This window comes from Pseudorca crassidens, chromosome 3 (genome assembly GCF_039906515.1).
Source record: "Pseudorca crassidens isolate mPseCra1 chromosome 3, mPseCra1.hap1, whole genome shotgun sequence".
In the NCBI taxonomy this organism is placed as follows: domain Eukaryota; kingdom Metazoa; phylum Chordata; class Mammalia; order Artiodactyla; family Delphinidae; genus Pseudorca; species Pseudorca crassidens.
In genome coordinates, this window is record NC_090298.1 from 135902824 (window position 1) to 135922118 (window position 19295).

At 54.4% G+C, this 19295-nt stretch overlaps 1 protein-coding gene across 30 annotated transcripts in view; it reads right to left on the reverse strand.

Moving 5' to 3' along the window:
* OBSCN (obscurin, cytoskeletal calmodulin and titin-interacting RhoGEF) overlaps positions 1-19295 on the reverse strand; it is a 166236-nt gene that overhangs the window by 25966 nt on the left and 120975 nt on the right. For all 30 annotated transcript variants that reach the window (XM_067732459.1, XM_067732482.1, XM_067732470.1 and 27 more), the window contains 19 exons: positions 14342-14420; positions 13994-14118; positions 13641-13838; positions 12954-12986; positions 12716-12814; positions 12335-12553; positions 11856-11928; positions 11425-11492; positions 9996-10115; positions 9702-9841; positions 9122-9322; positions 8914-8996; positions 8463-8636; positions 7539-7695; positions 7084-7200; positions 6836-7000; positions 6571-6729; positions 6240-6417; positions 5554-5667 (listed from right to left, as the gene is read on the reverse strand). In XM_067732459.1, the coding sequence (XP_067588560.1) occupies positions 5554-5667; positions 6240-6417; positions 6571-6729; positions 6836-7000; positions 7084-7200; positions 7539-7695; positions 8463-8636; positions 8914-8996; positions 9122-9322; positions 9702-9841; positions 9996-10115; positions 11425-11492; positions 11856-11928; positions 12335-12553; positions 12716-12814; positions 12954-12986; positions 13641-13838; positions 13994-14118; positions 14342-14420 (2502 nt within the window). The remainder of the gene's footprint in view (positions 1-5553; positions 5668-6239; positions 6418-6570; positions 6730-6835; positions 7001-7083; positions 7201-7538; positions 7696-8462; positions 8637-8913; positions 8997-9121; positions 9323-9701; positions 9842-9995; positions 10116-11424; positions 11493-11855; positions 11929-12334; positions 12554-12715; positions 12815-12953; positions 12987-13640; positions 13839-13993; positions 14119-14341; positions 14421-19295) is intronic.

Here is a 19295-nt window from a genome sequence, read left to right on the forward strand (position 1 = left end):
GGTACGCGGGCCTCTCACTGTTGTGGCCTCTCCCGCTGTGGAGCACAGGCTCTGGACGCGCAGGCTCAGCGGCCATGGCTCACGGGCCCAGCCGCTCCGCGGCATGTGGGACCTTCCCGGACCAGGGCACGAACCCGTGTCCCCTGCATCGGCAGGCGGACTCTCAACCACTGCGCCACCAGGGAAGCCCCCACCCAGTTCTTTAATCACCCTCATCCAAATGCCCATCTAACATGTCCAGCTGTAACGTTTCTTATCTGGGAGAGGGATGGTGAGATGTGCATCTTTCACTACAAAGAATTCCTTCCTCCATAAATATGTAAAATTTCATAGATGAACACTTTCCAATAACGCTGTACTTTCTGAACAAGGTTGTTTAAGTTATAACAGTTCATAAGCAGCACCTTGACTTCTGATTCACAGGGAACCTTAAGAAACAATTTAAAAATATATCCCCCCAAAAGCCTCCAGCTACCACCTCATTTCTCTGTGCCCCTGTATGATAATTCCAGGAAAGAGTTGTTCTCACTCTCTGTCTCCAGGTGCTTCCCTTTCCATCCTTTCCCAAACCCACACCTCTTGGCTTTCACCTCGCACACAAAACAGCCCTTGACAAGGCTACCGGTGACACTGTCAATCTGTGGTCAAATCTCAGTCTTCATCTTGCTGTCAGAAGACAATTCTCCATGGACTTCTGGGATTCCTGCACAGTCAGATCCTCTGGGCAAAGACACCTACCACCAGCACTGACACCCCAGGAGCCATCCAGGGCAGCAGGAACAAGCCCTCACCTTTCTTCCCTATGAGACATTTGCTTGTCTTCCAGGGCCATTAGTCACTTCTTGCTCTGGAGGGAAGTATGGGAAGATGTGCCAGGAGCCCCAGAAAAGCTCAGCATCTCCTAAAACTTGGGGGTTCTCTCTTGTGATACAACCCACTACATGAAGCTGACAGCTGGTCCCTGGATGTGGAGATCAAGGCATGGGCAACCCATGCTGCTTTTGCTGTGAGAAACAGCCTTTGTCTCTGACCTGGGGTCTTGTGTCTTTTGTTTGTGTCTGGCTGGTAGGCTGGCTTGCTGGCTTGCAAGCCAAGAAACATCTCACAGTTTCTGATCTGCAATTTTGGCAGCAAGGAAGGGATACCTGTCAGAGACACAGCATCCCAAAAGAGAAAGAAAGTGGCCCGTGGGCCAGTTAACAGAACATGAGGGAGGTCCACAGGAATCAGTGGTGAACATACTGACCACACTTCATGGTCAGCTGGGCAGGAAACAGCTATTTGCTGTGAATGGAGAGAAACTGAGCAAGTGGCTGCAATCTGAGCACTGAGAAGTGGGCTCAGAGACAGACACTTGAATAGTGCCTTGGTGGATGTACTCTTGCCTTGCAGCGGGGACACTGCTGGTTCAGCCTCAGGCCAGCCCCACTTCCCAACAAATATTAGAACCCATGCTGAGTCCCAGGAAGGTTCCATTCCCTTCTTACCCCAGTCACAGAAACACACACCTACACCGGGTGCGAAGAGAGAGCCATCACCAATCCTGATGGGCAGTATGCAGGTAGGAGCAGGGCTAGAACTCAGGGATGAGAGGCGTGGGCACCAAACACGTGCAGCATTCTTTTAGAGTTAACAGTAAAGGACCTCAGTGTCTGCTGTGAACCCTGGCTCGGGACAACTCCCTGATATAGACAAACCTCTACAGGGAACCATCAATAGCTGGCACATGGGCTCGTGGCACCTGGATGGTGTCTAGAATGCTGGTGACACACTGGAGAAGGTGATCCAAAGAGATGTAAGTGCTTCCTGACAGGTGGCCCTGCCTCCTTGGAAAACCCACTCAGCCCTTATGGGAAGACCCAGAAAGAGGATGGGAGGTGTTACCATGGCTCTGGGCCAGTGGAAACCCCTGCTAAGTGGACCCCATCCAAAAGGTCACCACCATGCAAGTTAAACCCCAGTCAGGCAAGGGGCACAGAGCCCCTGAGAACAATGTGATGTGGTTTCTAAGTCAAGTGGTCCCTGAAGCTAAAACAGATGGGATCAGTAGTGACAATCTTGCTGCCCGTTTAGGGCTTTGAATGAGCCCAAAACACTGGATATTACTGAGCTATGGAAGTGTGTCTTGTTCCATCCCTGGCCCCTTCCTCGTCCTCCACCTTCACCCCTGTTTAAGAGAAAAATAATCAGAAGATGGGGCTTCCCTGGTGGCGCAGTGGTTGAGAGTCCGCCTGCCGATGCAGGGGACACGGGTTCGTGCCCTGGTCCGGGAAGATCCCACATGCCGCGGAGCGGCTGGGCCCGTGAGCCATGGCCGCTGAGCCTGCGCATCCGGAGCCTGTGCTCCGCAACGGGAGAGGCCGCAACAGTGAGAGGCCCGCGTACCGTAAAAAAAAAAAAAAAAAAAAAAATCAGAAGTGGGCCTTCGTCTCCCTGTGCCCAGAGGGACCAGAGGCCCTACATGCGCATCTGATATGCCAGGCACCTGAGGCAGGGGGAGAACTTAGATTTTGATGGCTCTGCTGGACACAGGCATCTGATTCCACTGATGGGATGTGAGCAAGGTTCCCAGAGAGCAGGAAAAGTAATGTCACCTTGGGGTCAAGTCAGGGTGCTGTGACTGTGGCTTCTACCTCTGTTTGGAATTCCCTGCTCCACACAAGGGTGGGGACACCCTACACTTGGATAGGTGGCTATAGAGCATGTAACCAGGTCCAGCCCAGCAACCCGTCACTTCCCAAGATTGCCAACAGAACCCCAGGAGGAGAAAGGAAGTTCCAGGCCTCCTGGGTGATGTGAAAGGAGCCAAGCTAACGAGAGAGGCCGAGTCCAAAATCAACAGCCAGATAGAGTGGTGGCTGGCAGGAGATCGTCACCAGCCCAATCCAGTCACCGGTCCTGTGACTCCAGCTGGTTTGGACAGGGTGGCTGTAATAGGGTCTGCTGTGCAGGCTGACAGCTCCTGGTGGGAGTCCTGGGCATTGCAGCCACCCGCTTTTCCTTCCTGCTGGCATGCAAGGACCAAGACCAGAGGTCCCTGCATTCGCATGGGCATGATCTCTAATACACATCGCTGGTGCTCTCTGCTCCCTGCTGGCTGCCCTCCCGGGGGGGGGGGGCGCGGATCAGGACTTGGCCCTCACCCCCGACACTCAAGCTTCTGCCAAATGAATGACATTTTGCTGGCTGGTGAGTCTGATTTCTCCTGCCAGATGCTACTTTTCCTGGCAAAGGTTATGTGCTCACTGACCTTGAGATGTTGTGAATGCCCTGGCTATGTGGTTTGACACTTAACAGGCTATAGACAGGTGGGTTGAAGACACCCTTCCTTGGGTCCATGAACCATGGAGGCAAAGTGAGGCCACTGATAGGGCTCCCACCAGGGTTCCTGTGTGGAGCCGTTGCATTGCACGTGGCACTGAGTTCCAGTGCATGCCAGACAGGGGACTGCCGAGAGAGGCTCTGAGATGAGGGAGGTGCACATCACTTGGGGTGGACCCCCCCATCTGGCAGATGGGTGCCTCTCAGGGCCATCTGTGGTGTTTCCAACTGAGATGCTGCTTTAGGTCGGTGAACGGCCAGCTCTGGCCACACCACACGGCTGTGTACGCTGCCTGGACCACCTGCGGTTTGAGAACCTGTGTTGTCTCTCACAGAAGCTGCCCAGCATGAATTGACCATCTGACTGTCCCTCGCCTCCTCTACTCACTGGACACAGCTGTCCTCAGAGGGGTCAAAGCCTGCAAGCTGCTCACTGGGTAATGGTCAGTGGATTGTCTGGATACAGCTGGGAACCTGGGATCGCACTCTGACTGTTCCTGGGCATGGTGCATCCCTCATTCCCCTCAGATGCAGCCCGGCGGGCACACTTTCCCGGGGGCAGCCCAGCTGAAAGGTGGCGGCTGAGGGGCTCATTCTTACTTCTAAATAACTTTTATGGAATGGCTTTGTCTCTCTGGACACATCGTCACAGGTGCAAGTTTGGGGTGTGAGAAGGGATGGCAGGGAAATGGAGCTGCACTACATATGGGTTCTGTGAGGCAGCTGGGAAGGGAGCTCCACAGACCCCAGGACCCCACAGACTCCAGAAGCATGATCCCCTGGCTGCTGCGGGGGACGAGCTGCTGCTCCACTGACTCTGGCCTGAAGCTCTGACAGTGGGACTGGGACGGTCTCTCTTTCATGTCCCAGCAAAGTGCTCCTGCATGTCTTCTCCAGCCCCATTCTTAGCCATTCGTGGGTGAACAAATGCCCCAGCTGGCTGTGAACAAGCAGGACAGGAGGACTGACTTCCCTGGGACAGCTCCTCCAAAACCAGGACTGGACTTGGCTACTGGGACTGAACTAAGGATTCAGGATTTACCTGCCAGCCCGGAGGAGACCTACCTGCCAGCCAGGTGAGGCCTAATAAGAGTATCTTGGTTTACCTGGGAACCTGGACCACACCAGGTGGTCTATGCCACACTGTGATTTAGGGTGGGGGCTTTAGGCCATACTGCATCAGCTTGACCTCAGAGGGGCCAGAGATTGAGGTCAGCCATGCAGGTGGTCAGCCTACGTGAATGCCCCAACAGAAACCCTGGACAACAAGGCTCAACAAGTGAGCGTCCCTGGTTGGCCACACTCCGTGTGATGGCACACATCTGTACTGACAGGAACAGGCATGTCCACACAACTCCACGGGGGGGACATCTGGACCATACCTGGATCCCCAACTGGACCCCACCCCATGTGCCTCTTCCCTTTTACTGCAGTAAACCAGAACCCTGAGCGGAACGGCTCTGCTGAGTTCTGTGAGTCCTAGTGAATCACTGAACCTGAAGGCGGTTATGGGACCCCCAACCTTGCAGTTCGTGTCCAGTGAGAATGGTCTTGGGCTCCTGACCTCACTGTTCCTGGGGACCCCCAAACTTTGCAGCTCCCATCACACACAGAGTCAAATCTGAGACCCACACAGCAGCCCTCAAGGCCCAGCATTCCCCAGCCTCATTCCCCACTACACCTGCCTCAGTGCCTCCCCCTCCCCTGTCCTCCTGGAGCCTCACTGCCTATTTGGAGTTCCTCCAACATGTCTGCATGATGACTACTCTCTGCCCTTCACTCTGCCTTATTTCTCTGGCTGGTCACAAATATTACACATTTGTCTATGTGCTTGTCATCTGTCTACTCCCCTAGAAGGTCAGCCTCCTTGGACAAGGTTGATCTGCCTGTTCACTGCACCTTCCCTGCACCTGGAATGGTACCTGGGCACTCAGCACAAACATGGCAAATGAGAGAGCTAATGAGTGAGATTCGGTGGTGGGCAGAGTCACTGCGTCAGAAACACGATGCATACCTAAGCAGCCTCCGCCTCTGTCCCACCTCACCCACCCGTGCACACTGGCCAGCCTGTCTTTGATTCAGGAGCAGGAGACTGGAACAGGAGGCCTGTCTCTTGTGTCCAGCCCCTCAGCCAACCCCACCCTGGATCCCTGGTCCCCTGCCCAGCCTGATTCCCTCTGGGCTGCTCTTGCTTGTTGCAAGATCAGTATCCACCAGCCCCCAAAGGCCTACCTTTGTACCAGCTCACGATGGGCTTGGGTGTGCCCGTCACACGGCAGGCTAGTTTGACTGTCTCGCCCAGCTCAGCCGTGCAGTCGGCCAGCTCCTCTTCAAATTCCGGGGGGCCTGGGGATACATACACAGGGCCTGGAGCACCCACCCGTCCCCTCAGGTGCACACCTGGCAGGGCCAGAGCCCCATGACCAAGGATGTGGTTGCAACAGATACCACCCCTTGTGAGCCTTTATCCATAGTCCCACACTAGGGCCTGGATGGGCATTAGGGTGAGCGACACAGGTTGGCTGTATACTGGGGAGTGGTAGGGACTGTGGAAAAAGAGGGCATGTTGAAATGGGATCCTCTCTCCTGTTCTAAGTGAGGAACTTCCGGGCCCTTCACATTCCTAACACAGTCTGGGCACCTGCCTTGTGCTGGAAAGCCCCCAGTGAACCTCGAGGCTCCCCTCAATTCTGGTCAGGGCCAGCCCTACACTCTGATTAAGGGCTCCCGAGAGGCTGGGCTAACCAAGGTAGAGAGAGCCACTTGCCCCAGAATCGAGCCCCTTCCCTTGTGCCTGCCCAGGTAGGGGCAGGGCGTCAGGGCTCAGGACCTGCCAACCTGGGTGCCCACAAGCCAGACCGCCAGGCTGAAAGGTTCAGCCTCCCATCCAGCCTCGCCTCATGAGCCCAGGCACTCACGCCACACGGGCAGGGCCAGGCGCTGCTGGATGCCACAGATCTCCTTCACCCAGGAGTTCTTGGTGATGACCGTCCGCGCCTGCAGCAGGTACTTGCGTACTGAGTCCTCCCGCTCATGCCAAACCTCGAAGGCACGGTCATCGCCCTCCACCTTGTCGTTCAGGTCGATGCTGCTCAGCTGTGGGGGGAGGATGCAGGCTGACTGCCCGGATGCAGGCTGAGCCATGGTCACCCAGGACTGGGCTGCAGGACCGGCCAGCAGCCTCCACCTGCCCACACATCCTGCATGGCCTCCCTCTGCCCACCCAGGCTCCGCTGGCACCCTGCAAACCTTCATCATGTTCCGGAAGACGTAGCTGAAGGTGTCAGTGCGCGAGTCCCGCTTGGGCTTGCAGACCACCAGGTGGTGGCGGAACAGGAAGACATGCCGGTGGTGGCCCTTCCACGGCATCCGCGCACCCGGTGTCCCCTCCCACACAATGAAGTGGCCCTGGGAGAGCGGTGAGCCTGTGGTCAGCCATGCCCAGCCTGGAGTCCAGCCCTCCACAAGCCCTGGCCACCTGCCCAGGCCCTCCACTGCACCCCTAGCCCCAGACCTGGCGGATGGGCTCGCCTAGAGCCTCCAGGGTGCCCGGGTAGTTCTCCATGAGCGACACGTGCAGCTGGTTCTCGGCACGCTGCGGCAGGGCCGACACCACTGCGTAGGCCTGCTCCAGCAGTGCACAGTTCTGTCCATTCCGCGCCTTGTTGCGGATCAGCTCCTGGGGGAGACTGCGGGTCAGGGCGAGACCTGGGGTGGCTGGGCATGGGGGTGGCCCCGCAGCCCCTGGCCGGCCGTGCCTACCTTGAGGAGGGCCTGGTACTGCTGGACTCGTTCCACCGGCTGCTCCAGGAAGTGCTGCAGGGACGGCGGGGGTGGCTGCGAAGGATCTGCGGCTGACAGCACCTCCTCAGTGTATTTCTGTGGAAATCGCAGGGCTGGGTTCAGGGCGGGGGGGCACAGCCTCCAGATGGCTTATGTCCCCAGAGCCCCAGAGCTGGTGGATCAGGGTCCCACACACAGACCCTCCTCCGCAGGTGGGCCCCACCACTGCCCCAGGTGATGGCCGGTGTCACTGTCTAACAGGTGAGCAGAGCTTGGGGTTGGGGGGGTGACCCTGCCCGCTTTTCTAAGCTAGGGCCCAGGGGGCCTGGGCAGGCTGAAGTGGGGCCTGAGCAGGGTCAGGGAAGATGATCTAAGATCTGGAAGCCAGCATCAAGCCTGGCGAGTGGAGGCAGGGCTGACGGGCAGAGGAGCACCTTGTAGAACTCCTGCACGGCCGTGCTGACCATCGCCGACTCAGCCTGCACTCGGCCCACCAGGAACTCCAGATACTTCTCAAAGGCTGCCTGGTTCTTGATGAAGCACATGGCCACGTCGTCATCCGTGTCACAGCTATGCAACTCCTGTGAGAAACTGCCATGGAGGGGAACAGTGGTCAGGTGAGGGCTGACATCAGGACCCTCACCCACGACCCACAACCCAGCCCCAAACCCTCAGGTTTGGGAAGAAACAGGCTCCTTCCCAGGGCTGGGCTCCTGTGGATGACAGTGAGTGTTCTGGGCTGTGAGGGCCACGCATATGTGGTATTGCAGGGCGTGCACTTATGTGCAGGTGTGCAAGCACGTAAGGGAGTACGTGTCTGTGGGTGTACATGTATTCGTGTGTGTGCCATGTACATGTATGCCCACATGTGAAAGGCTGTGTGTGAGTGTGCAGGTATGCACGTGTACTTGTGTGTGCCCATGTACATGTGTGCACACATTTCTGGGGTATGTCTGTGTACTTGGGTTGCAGTGGGTAGGTGTGTCACAGGCACTTCCGGGGATAAGCCAGGTGCACGTGCCTGTGTTCCTGGGGACATGTGTGTACAGGAGTGTGGTGCACCAGTGGGTGAATCGAGTCATCAAAGGTTCTGTCTCTTCTCGACTCCTGCCCACTCTCCTGAGGTACAGCCCTGTCGGTACACACATGTGCAAGTGTGAGCATCCACGTGTGTATGCACATGTGTGGTGTGTGTCCGTGTGTGTAGGCGTGTGTCTTGTGCATGTATGACTTGTGTGTGCACACATGTATCTACACATGTGAACAGTGTGTCCAAGTGTGTGTCTAAGCATGTGTGTGTATACATGCATGTACACACAGACTGGGGAATAGCCTTGAGGCCCACCCTGCATGCCCACCTGCTATGGAAGTGACTGATGTCCTGCACATTTCGGAAGATGACTGCCTTCTGGCTGGCCACGGCCGTGGGCACGTGGGGGCAGTGGTCCAGGTACTGCATGTGGTGGTTCTGCAGGAACTGCAGCTTGCCCACAAAGGCCTGCTCCGAGCTCAGCAGCTCCTGGATGATGGAGCTGGGTGGGGAGACAGCCATGAGGGGAAGACCCAGGAGCTTAGCTGCTGAACCGGGCACTTCCAAGTCACGTGCATCCTGCTGCCCACTTTCAGAATGGGCCTGGCAAGCTGGTGGAGGGAGGGCACCCTCACACACCAGGCAGCCCCACCACACGGAGTTTCCAGGCAAGGTCCCGCCAGGTAGAGGCAAGCCCCAGGGGACTTGGGTGTAATTAGCATCCTGGAGGCCCCCCACAGGAACCCAACTTCCCACAGTTCCTGCCGGTGGCCCCTCACCTCAGCCTCGTCTTGTACTCATCCTCCGACACAGCCTCCCCGGGGAACTCAGGGGCCTCAGTTGGCCCCCACTCAGGTGACAGCTGGTGAGAGACAGGAGAGGGTCATAGACAGCTTGAGCACTAGCCTGTCCTTCCAGGGCGAGGCTCCCGCCTTCATGGGGAACGGGGGTACAACCCCAGGACCACCCTTCCAGCCATCCAGGTACCTTGAGCCGCTTGTCCAGGTAGGCAGGAGACACCCAGCCTTGCCGAGAGAGGCTGGACTTGGTGGGTTTGGTACGCACAAGCCAGCGCAGCGGGTGCGCCGAGTCCAGTACCTCCACGTACTGGCCCTCCCGCAGCGAGATGGCGTCCTGCTCAGCCCCCAGGGGCAGGTAGTCAGCCGTGACCACATAAATGTCAAAGATCTGGGGGGGAAGTCACTGAGTCAGACCTGGAGAGGGGCCAGTGGGCCTCCTAAGGCCCCAGGCTACAAGGCCTCTGGAATTCAGTGGAGAAGAAGCAGCCATCCTGAGATTCCATGAAGTTCTAGAACAGGCTCAACCCATCTCTACTGATGGAAATCCTACCGGGGGTGCCAGGTGGCCCACCCCAAAGAGACAAGGAGGAACCTCTGGGGTGCTGGGGGTGTCCTGGGTCGCAGTGGTGATATTGGCCACTCAGGTGTGTGCCCACCTCCTCTGCCCCAGCTCCCCCGGCCCCCTACACCAACTCCACCTTCACCCTGTCCCTGACACTCTCATACCCCCTTGCCCACCCTGCCCCACCCCTCGCCTGCCCATGCACCTCTCCCCGGTAGTCTCCATCCTCGGACTCTGAGGATGACTCCTGGACGCTGGAAGAGGGGCGTGACCGGCCATGCCGGGGGGATGCGGACGGCGTCTTAGACTCCTCATCGCTGTCACCTCCAGGCACCTGCAGCGTGGCTGGGGGACACAGGGCACATGATGCCTTCGAAGGGCCTGCCCCCCATGCCGCCCTCCCATGGGTCTACAGGGCGTTCAGGTGAGGAGGGGCCCCAGTCCTGGGGGCTCAGTCACGGCCACCCCTGGACTTCACTCCATCGCCAGCTACCCTTACCCTGTGTGATCTTGGCCGACACCATCTCTGTGATCTGCGACGTGAGCTTCTTCAGGAACTCCTCCGTGCCCACCTCAGCCAAGGACAGGTGGCCGCAGGCCTCTGATGACGGAAGCTCTCCTGGGGGCCAGACACTAGCTCAGCCAGCCGTGTGCTCCACAGATGTGCCCGAACACCGCCTCCAGGCCCATCCTGGGCTTGGGGGTCAGAGTAGCCCAGGGACGCACAGACTTGGGCCAGAGCTGCCAGAAGCAGGGAAGGCTGACCACAACTAGGGGTCTCTTTGGCTCAAGGGCAACTGAGCCAAGGTGTGACTTAGGGGACCACAAACTCACGCATGACAGTGGGGGCAGCAGGTGGCTGTGGGGAGAGCAGGCAGTCAGGGGACAGCAGGTAGCCAGCATGGTTGCAAGGCGGTGGGCAGGTGCAGCTGAGGGCAAAGCTGGGTAAATGGTCAGGCTGGGGTTGGAGCTTGGAGCTGTGGGGTCCCCAGTGGGGTTTGTGCCAAACTTCCATTTCTGTTGGCCACTTGGCCGCTGGTCTGGGAAGGGGCTCAGAAGGGACGGAGATCACAAGGACCTCAGCCAGGCAGTATAATATGAGGGCAGGTCCTGGACACTGAAGGCAGGGGGCAGGACCCCAAATTGTGGCCCGAGGGCTGGGGGGCCAGACCCCTGGCAGCTGTGGTTTGATGGCTTCAGGTCGACCTTGATGGAAGTGGGATCCTTTGCAGGTGTAAGGGGCTGGGAGCAGTTGCTGGGGTTACGGGGGAATGAGGGCGGCTTGGGATGGGGGCAGCACAGGGAAGGGAGGGCTGGGTAAATTAACAAAGCAGGTCAGTGGAGAAGTGATCCCAAAGGTGGGCAATGGGTACGTGGGGTGCACGGCTCCCTCCTCTCGACTTCTGTGCAGACTCAGTATTCTCCATAAAACAATTTTTTAAATATGCCAAGGTGCTGGGGCCCTGTGCAGGTGGCCAGGAAGCAGCTGGACATGTCAGGGGGCAGGCACACTTAGAGGCTGGGAATAGGGGGACCCAGCTTGGGGGCAGGGGGAGAAGCCCTGACAAAGTGGGGGCCCTGTCGGCAGCATATCCAGCACCCGCCTCCCCGAACTGCCCCCATGCCAGCCCTGACTCGGCAGCTGCCTGCTCCTAGGCACCCATACAGCCCCCTGGACGTGAGCTCTAAGCCAAGGGCTGGCCCAGCCCAGGGGCCCCCGCGAGCTTCCACATCCTCGAGGGTCAGAAATGGCCCGGAGACCAACCAAAGCTCAGAATTAGGCCCATAAGAGGGCAGGGAGGCCCAGCCCAGAGTCAGGCAAGCAGGTGTTCCTAGGGCCACACGGTCCTGGGGCCTGCCAGCGGGGCAGCCTCCTCCACACCCCCTGTCCCCCACCCTGCACAGACGTGTGCCCACTCAGCCCGTACCTTTCCTCTGCCCAGCGAGGTCAGTGAAACCTGAAGGTTGCGACATCTGTTCAGAAACAAGTTGGGTCCTAAAGGGGGAGGAGGTACCCTGAAGGGCCTGACAGAAAAGAGGGTCTGGGGGCAGTGGGCCTTGATGCCACAGTCGGGGCCCTGGGGAAGTCCTCTCTTTACAATGGGGACCCAAGCCACATGGCCCAAGAGGGCCAGAGCTGGGCTGGGATCTGCGATGGGGCTCCCTCCTAGCAGCAGCACTGCCCCCCACCAGGACCAGGACCCCACTCACCCAGGACCTGCACTCCCAGGACCCACACTCCCAGGACCTGCACTCCCAGGACCCACTCTCCCAGGACCTGTACTCCTGCACTCCCAGGACCCACACTCCCGGGACCTCACTCCTGGCCCCTCTGCCTCTTGAGCAGCCCCTCACTCACCCCTGCAGGAAGGTGGAGATGAGGGCCTCCTTCACCCCGGCCTGCTCCTCTGCTGCCCCAGCCTCCTTAGGTACTGTCAGGAGAACAGGGTGAGCGACCAGGATGACACCTCATACCCTCGAGCTCTGATTCTGATCGGGACCCCTGCCAGGGATGCCTGGACCACCCCCCAGGGGGCCTTGGCCCTGTCATCTGGAGCCCCGAGGAAGACTGTGCCCAGTGTTCCAGCTTGGCCCACAGTCATCCCACCACTGGTAGGGATGGGAATGGGGTCTGCACTTGACTCACCCGCCCTGGGAAGAGCTGAGAGTGACCCAGGAAGAAACCACTCAGGGCGGCGGGGGGCTTCTAGGAGAGTCTCAGCTAGCTGAATGGAGCCCACAGTGTAGGGTGTGGGAGCTGGCCCATGAGCTCTGAGGCTGCACACTACCCACACTGCCCCTCTCCCACTCCTGGCTGGGTCACTCATGCCCACTCACAGCCAGAGACGTGCAAGCTTGCGGAACAGAGGGCTTGGCCAGCAGTGTTTGTGGCGATGCAGGTGTAGGTGCCCTGGTGCTGTCGGTCCACATCCAGAAGGACCAGGCTGTGCTGCTGGGCAGAGCTGGCCACTGTGTAGCCCGGCGTGTGGCAGCCGATCCACAGTACACCCTGCTCAGCCTCCTCCCGCAGCCAATGCACAGCTGGGAGCGGGTCTCCTGCAGGCGGGAGTAGATGGTGGACAGTCTCCCCACACCAAGAGGGTGGCTCTGAGAGGCAGGGGTCACCTCTGAGCCTCCCTAGGAGGGTCCTGAGTGGGTGCAGGGGGGGGACCTCCCTGGGGGCTCTCCTGAGTGGGACAGGGAGGCAGGACATCTCACCTTCAACCTTCACTGAGAAGGTGATGCTGGAGCCCTTCTTCACCTTCTTGGAGGTGAACTTCTCCAGGAATCGGGGTGGCACCAGCTGTTGGTGTACATCTGGAGAGACATGGGGCGGTTGGTGGTAAACAGTGCAGAGCCCCAATTCCACGGGGTCGTCCCCCTCACGCACCCTCATGGAACCTGTCCCCAGGGTCCACCCCACCCTCCCTCCCTCTGCCCTCTGGAGTCGGCTCACCGAATGCTGGCTTCTCTTCCGGTTCATTGGGGCCTGAAGAAAGCACAGAAGTCAGGTCTACAGCACCAAGGTGCCCCCTCCCCTGAGTGGGCCTGCCTAGCAGGGTGTGAGTCCCGAGGGTGGCCCCGCCCATTCCTACACACAGCACCTTTCCTAAACCTGGCCGTGCAGACATGGAATTCACTCAGTCCCCACGGACCAGATGGAATGTTACCCATGCCGGCCCAGGAGTCTGGGGCGTTGCTCTGAAACTAACTTGGGGATGCTTGTGCTCAGAACGCCACAACTGAAGCAATGCCACGGGCAGTGTTGGGTCCCTAGACCAGGGCAGATTTGGGCAAGACCTGGAATCACCTTGCAGTGCTCAGAACTTTGGAAAATAAGGAAGTTAAGACCTCTACTCCCCCAATTACTACCTGCCTCTTCCTCCACAGTCTACGGAGGGCTCCATGCTTGCCTGGGCCTACTCCACCAGCTAGCTACCCTGCTTGCTGGTCAGTTTTTCATGGGCCCCACGCCCTCTAAGGGCCCATGTTCTCTGGGAGCCAGCTTCTGGCCACCTGTGACTTTTGCACACAGGGCCAGTGACCACTGGGCCCCAGCTCCCAGGCTTGCCACAGCATGGTTTATAGGTGGACATCAACCTGGGTGTGGACACCAAGCTCTGCTGCATCCCTGAGCACCCACCTCGGACCAGCAGCCGAGCAGACGAATAAGCAGCACCCACGGTGTTGCTGATGTAGGCCGAGTACTGGCCAGCATCCTCGCTGGTGACCGAGACAATCTCCAGGGTGTGCAGTGTCTTCCTGTCCGTCATGCAGATGTGTGCAGATGCAGTCAGGGGCTGCCCATCTTTGAACCAGTACAGTCGAGGAGTGGGGTAGCCTGGGGCCGCAGGGGGAGTGGTTAGCACAGGGCCACAGCCCAGTGGACACCATGCCCTCCAAAGGCCCTCACAGACCCCTGGGTGATCTAACCCTAACCCTAACCCTCCCTCTGGTGGGAGGCAGCTCCTTTCCCTTCATCTCTCTCCCCCTTACCTTTCACCTTGAGCTGGAACTTGGCCAGACGCGTGCCGGGGGCCACCTGGAGGTCTTTCAGGTCCTCCACGACCTGCGGCAGCTGCCCCTCCTCTGGGGTAGACTCCGTGCCCTCCTGCTCCCAGCTGGCAGGGAGAACCAAGAAGGGGCAGATGTGAGATGGACCAGTGAGGGGTCCAGGACAGGAGGGGACCAGGGTCAAGCATGGATGGCTTTTGAGGTCTCCTCTTTCCTGGACAGAGACTGCCGTGGCCTGGTTGAAGGCTCCAGGATTTGGATTCTGTCAGTCCAAGCCAGCATTGCCACCCCCCGCAAAGGGCCCAGGACCACCCCTGCACGACCCTCTACCTGGACAGGTAGCCTTGGGCGCTGAAATAGGACGAGGTTTCCGTGGCATCCACAGCAGTTTCGTAGTCGGTGCTGGTCACTGAGGATGAAGGGTGGAGCTGAAGCGAGGCCTGCACCCCATCTGCCTGGGGAACGGGCCCCACCCCAGAGGCTACCTGATTCTCACTGCGCAGCCATTCCTGGGAGCCACTCACACTTCTGAGTCAGAAGGCATGGGGGACACAGCTACCCTATGGCCCCTCCTTGTCCCCAGGCTGTTACCAGCCCATGTTTCCAGGCCTATAACTAACTACAAGACCCAACAAATTATAAATACTGGGCTTCATAAATAGCAGACAGTGGCAACAACAGCATCTTCCAGTTCCAGCCAACTAAGGAACAAGGATAACACAGGCCTCAAAACCAACAGCTGGGACTTCAACTTCTAGCCACAATGGAGAAGAGGGGCTGGATTTACCCTCTGCTAAGGTCTGAATGTTGTGTCCCCCCAAAATTCATATGCTGAAGTCCTAACCCTCAACATGACAGTGTTTGAAGATGGGATCTTTTTGAGGTGATCAGGCTTAGATGAGGTCATGAGGGTGGAGCCTAATGAATGGGATTAGTGCCCTTATAAGAAGAGACCCCTTCCCCCTTCCCCCGTGTGAGAACACAGTGAGAGGATGGCCATCTGCAATTCGGAAGAGGGCTCTCACCAGCACCCAATCATGCTAGCACCCTGATTTCAGACTTCCAGTCTCCACAACTTTAAGCAATAAATTTCTGTTATTTAAGCTGCACAGTCTATGGTACTTTGTTATAACAGCCTGAACTAAGACACTGGCCCCCTGAAACAACCAAAGGAAAACAAACACAACACACAAAACAATGGTTGTGATGTTGTGATTTATAATAAGAAATATGTGTTTGGTCTTCCTCCTGTTCCTGACTCAGAGCTCCTAAACCCTTGGAATTTCCTAAGTGAGGAGAGGCACAGAGGTGGGGTTTTTTATGTTAATGAAGTGATTTTCCAAAAGCCCCTAGGGATGGGGGCTGATTGCCGGGGTAACCAACCATGTGACTAGAAGGTTGAGACCCCCTGACATCCAGGGAGGGGAGAGGGGCTGGAGATTGAGTTCAATCCTAGGAATAAACCTACCTAAGGAGGCAAAAGACCTGTACACCAAAAACTATAAGATGCTGATAAAGAAATCAAAGACGACACAAACAGATGGAGAGATGTACCATGTTCTCAGACCGGAAGAATCAATATTGTCAAAATAACTATACTACACAAAGCAATCTACAGGTTCAATGCAATCCTTATCAAATTATCAATGGCATTTTTCACAGTAGAACAAAAAATTTTACAACTTGTATGGAAACACAAAAGACCTTGAAGAGCAAAAGCAATCTTGAGAAAAGAAAAAAAACGGAGCTGGAGGAATCGGGCTCCCTGACTTCAGACTATACTACAGGGCTACGGTAGTCAAGACAGTATGGTACTAGTGCAAACACAGAAATATAGATCAATGGTACAGGAGAGAAAGCCCAGAGATAAACTCATGCACCTATGGTCAACTAATCTATGACAAAGGAGGCCAGAATATACAATGGAGCAAAGACAGCCTCTTCAATAAATGGTGCTGGGAAAACTGGGCAGCTACATGTAAAAGAGTGAAATTAGAACACTCCCTAACACCATACACAAAAATAAATTAAAAATGAATTAAAGATCTAAATGTAAGGCCAGACACTATAAGACTCTTAGAGGAAAACACAGGCAGAACACTCTTTGACATAAATCACAGCAAGATCTTTTTTGACCCACCTCCTAGAGTAATGAAAATAAAAACAAAAATAAACAAATGGGACCTAATGAAACTTCAAAGCTTTTGCACAGCAAAGGAAACCATAAACAAGACGAAAAGACAACACTCAGAAAGGGAGAAAATATTTGCAAACGAAGCAACTGACAAAGGATTAATCCCCCAAATATACAAACAGCTCATGCAGCTCAATATCAAAAAAACAAACAACCCAATCAAAAAATGGGCAGAAGACCTAAATAGACATTTCACCAAAGAAGACATACAGATGGCCAAGAGGCACATGAATAGATGCTCAACATCACTAATCATTGAGAAATGCAAATCAAAACTACAATGAGGTAGTTTTCACCTCATACCTGTCAGAATGGCCTGCATCACAAAATCCACAAACAATAAATGCTGGAGAGGGTGTGGAGAAAAGGGAACCCTCCTACACTTTTGGTGGGAATGTAAATTGATACAGCCACTATGGAGAACAGTATGGAGGTTCCTTAAAAAACTAAAAATAGAACTATCATGTGACCCAGCAATCCCACTACTGGGCATATACCCTGAGAAAACCATAATTCAAAAAGACACATGCACCCCAATGTTCATTGCAGTACTATTTACAATAGCCAGGACATGGAGACAACCTAAATGTCCATGAACAGAGGAGTGGATAAAGAAGATGTGGTACATATATACAATGGAATATTACTCGGCCATAAACAGGAACGAAATTGAGTCATTTGTAGAGACGTGGATGGACCTAGAGACTGTCATACAGAGTGAAGTAAGCCAGAAAGAGAAAAACAAATATCGTATATAACGCATATATGTGGAATCTGAAAAAACTGTATAGATGATCTTATTTACAAAGCCAAAATAGAGACACAGACGTAGAGAGCAAACCTATGGATACCAAGGGGGAAAGGGAGGGTGGGATGAATTGGGAGATTGGGATTGACATATACACACTACTGATACTATATGTAAAATAGATAACTAAGGAGAACCTACTGCACAGCACAGGGAACTCTACTCAATGCTCTGCGGTGACCTAAATGGGAAGGAAACCCAAAAAAGAGTGGATATGTGTATATGTATAGCTGATTCACTTTGCTGTACAGCAGAAACTAACACAACACTGTAAAGCAACTATACTCCAATAAAATATTTTTTTCTAATCACCAGTGGTCAATGATTTAATCAGTTGTGCCTGTGTAATGACGTCTCCATAAAAACCCAAAAGGATAGGGTTCGGAGAGCTTCCCGGCTGGTAAACACATGGACACTGGGGGAAAGTGGCATGCTTGGCCCTGCCCCTTCCCACGCGCCTTGCCTATACGTCTCTTCCACCTGGCTGCTCCTGAGTTTTACCCTTTTATAATAAAGCACTGATCTAGTAAGTGAAATGTTTCTCTGAGTTCTGTGAGCCACTTTAGCAAATTATTAAAACCCAAGGAAGGGGGTCATTGGAACCTCTAATTTATAGCATGTAGGCCAGAAGCACAGGTGACAACCTGGACTTGCAGTTGATATCTGAAGTGGTGGGGGAGGCAGCCTTGTGGGACTGAGCCCTTAACCTATGGGATCTGATGCTATTTCCAGGTGGATGGTGTCAGAATTGAGTTGAACTGTAGGACACTTGGCTGGTGTCTCAGAGAATTTCTTTTTGTGGGAAAGAAAAAAGCCCACACATTGGAATTGGGTACAGAATCATCAGAATGGTTAAGATGAATGAAGGACAGTGATGTATTAGAGACAGGAAACAATGGTGAGCCCTATAATTGCCCCAGCTTCCTGACTTAAGTTTACGGGAAAAGGAAACTGAGGCAGAGCCAGGCAGACCCTGAGTTGAGGAGACAGAGCTGATGTTCTGAGAGACAAAGGCAGCCTGTGCCCATGGAACAGAAAACCAGAGAAGAGAAAGCTGCACAGAGAGAGGGCCCCCTCCCTCGAGGATGCCACAGAGCACTGACTGGCACATGCACACAGGAAAGAGCCATCTGAAAGGACTAGAGGAAGTAGCACCAGAGGAGCACAAGGGCTGGAATAATGTCTGTTTGCAGTCAGATTAGAAACTTTCTTAATGCACAGGGCATCAGGTTGAGTACTCAGGAACACTCTCACTTCAGCAGACGAAGATGATCAGCTTTGGACTGAGCACTGCCTTGGCCCCACATAACAAATCACACAAGCCAGACCCAAAAGGATCGAGCTGCTTCCAAGTAACACGCTGTGTTGCTCAAGAAGACCTGCAGAAACCAAAATATCCAGCTCCCAACAGGGTTAAATTCACACTATCAGGCATTCAGCCCAGACTGTCCGACATGCAAGGAGGCAGGAAACACACAACCTATGATGTGTAGAATAATCAATTGTCAAAACCAAGTCAGATTTGACACAGATATTAGAACTGGGAGATAAGGACATGAGCACAGGTATTAGAACTGTATTCCATGTGTTTGAAAAGTTAAGATGAGATATAGAACACATAAAAAAGACTCAAGTAGAACTTCTAGAGATAAACAATACAATGGATGGGATTGATAGCAGATTAGATACTACAAAAGAACAGTGACCATAAAAACATAGCAATAGAAACTATGAAAAATGAAATGCATAGAGAAAGAAGAATTTTATTAATAAAAATGGAAAAGGATTATTAGTAAGCTATAGTACAACTTCAAGTGGCTCGATGATTTGTAACTTAAGCTCCCAAATGAAGGGGGAAAGAAAAAATATTTGAAGAAATAATGCCTCCCCCAAATTTCAAACTTAATGAAAACTATTAACCCAAAATCCAAGAAGCTCAATTAACTGCACAAGGAACATAAATAAAGACAATTGCACCAAAGACTATAATCAAATTACTCAAAACCAATGACAAAAAAAAATCTTAAAAAGTATCCAGAGATCATGGTTGCAGAAATTGACAAGCTGATCCTAAAATTCATAAGAAAATGCAAGAGACTCAGGATGGTCAAAAAATCTTGAAGAAGAACCAAGTTGGCAGACTCACAGTTAAAAATTTCAAAACAGTATTATACACGGCTACAATATTCAAAACAGTGTGGTAATGGCATAATGACAGACATCTGGATGAATGGAATAGAATTGCGAGTCAGAAATAAACCTACACATTTAATAGAAATTCG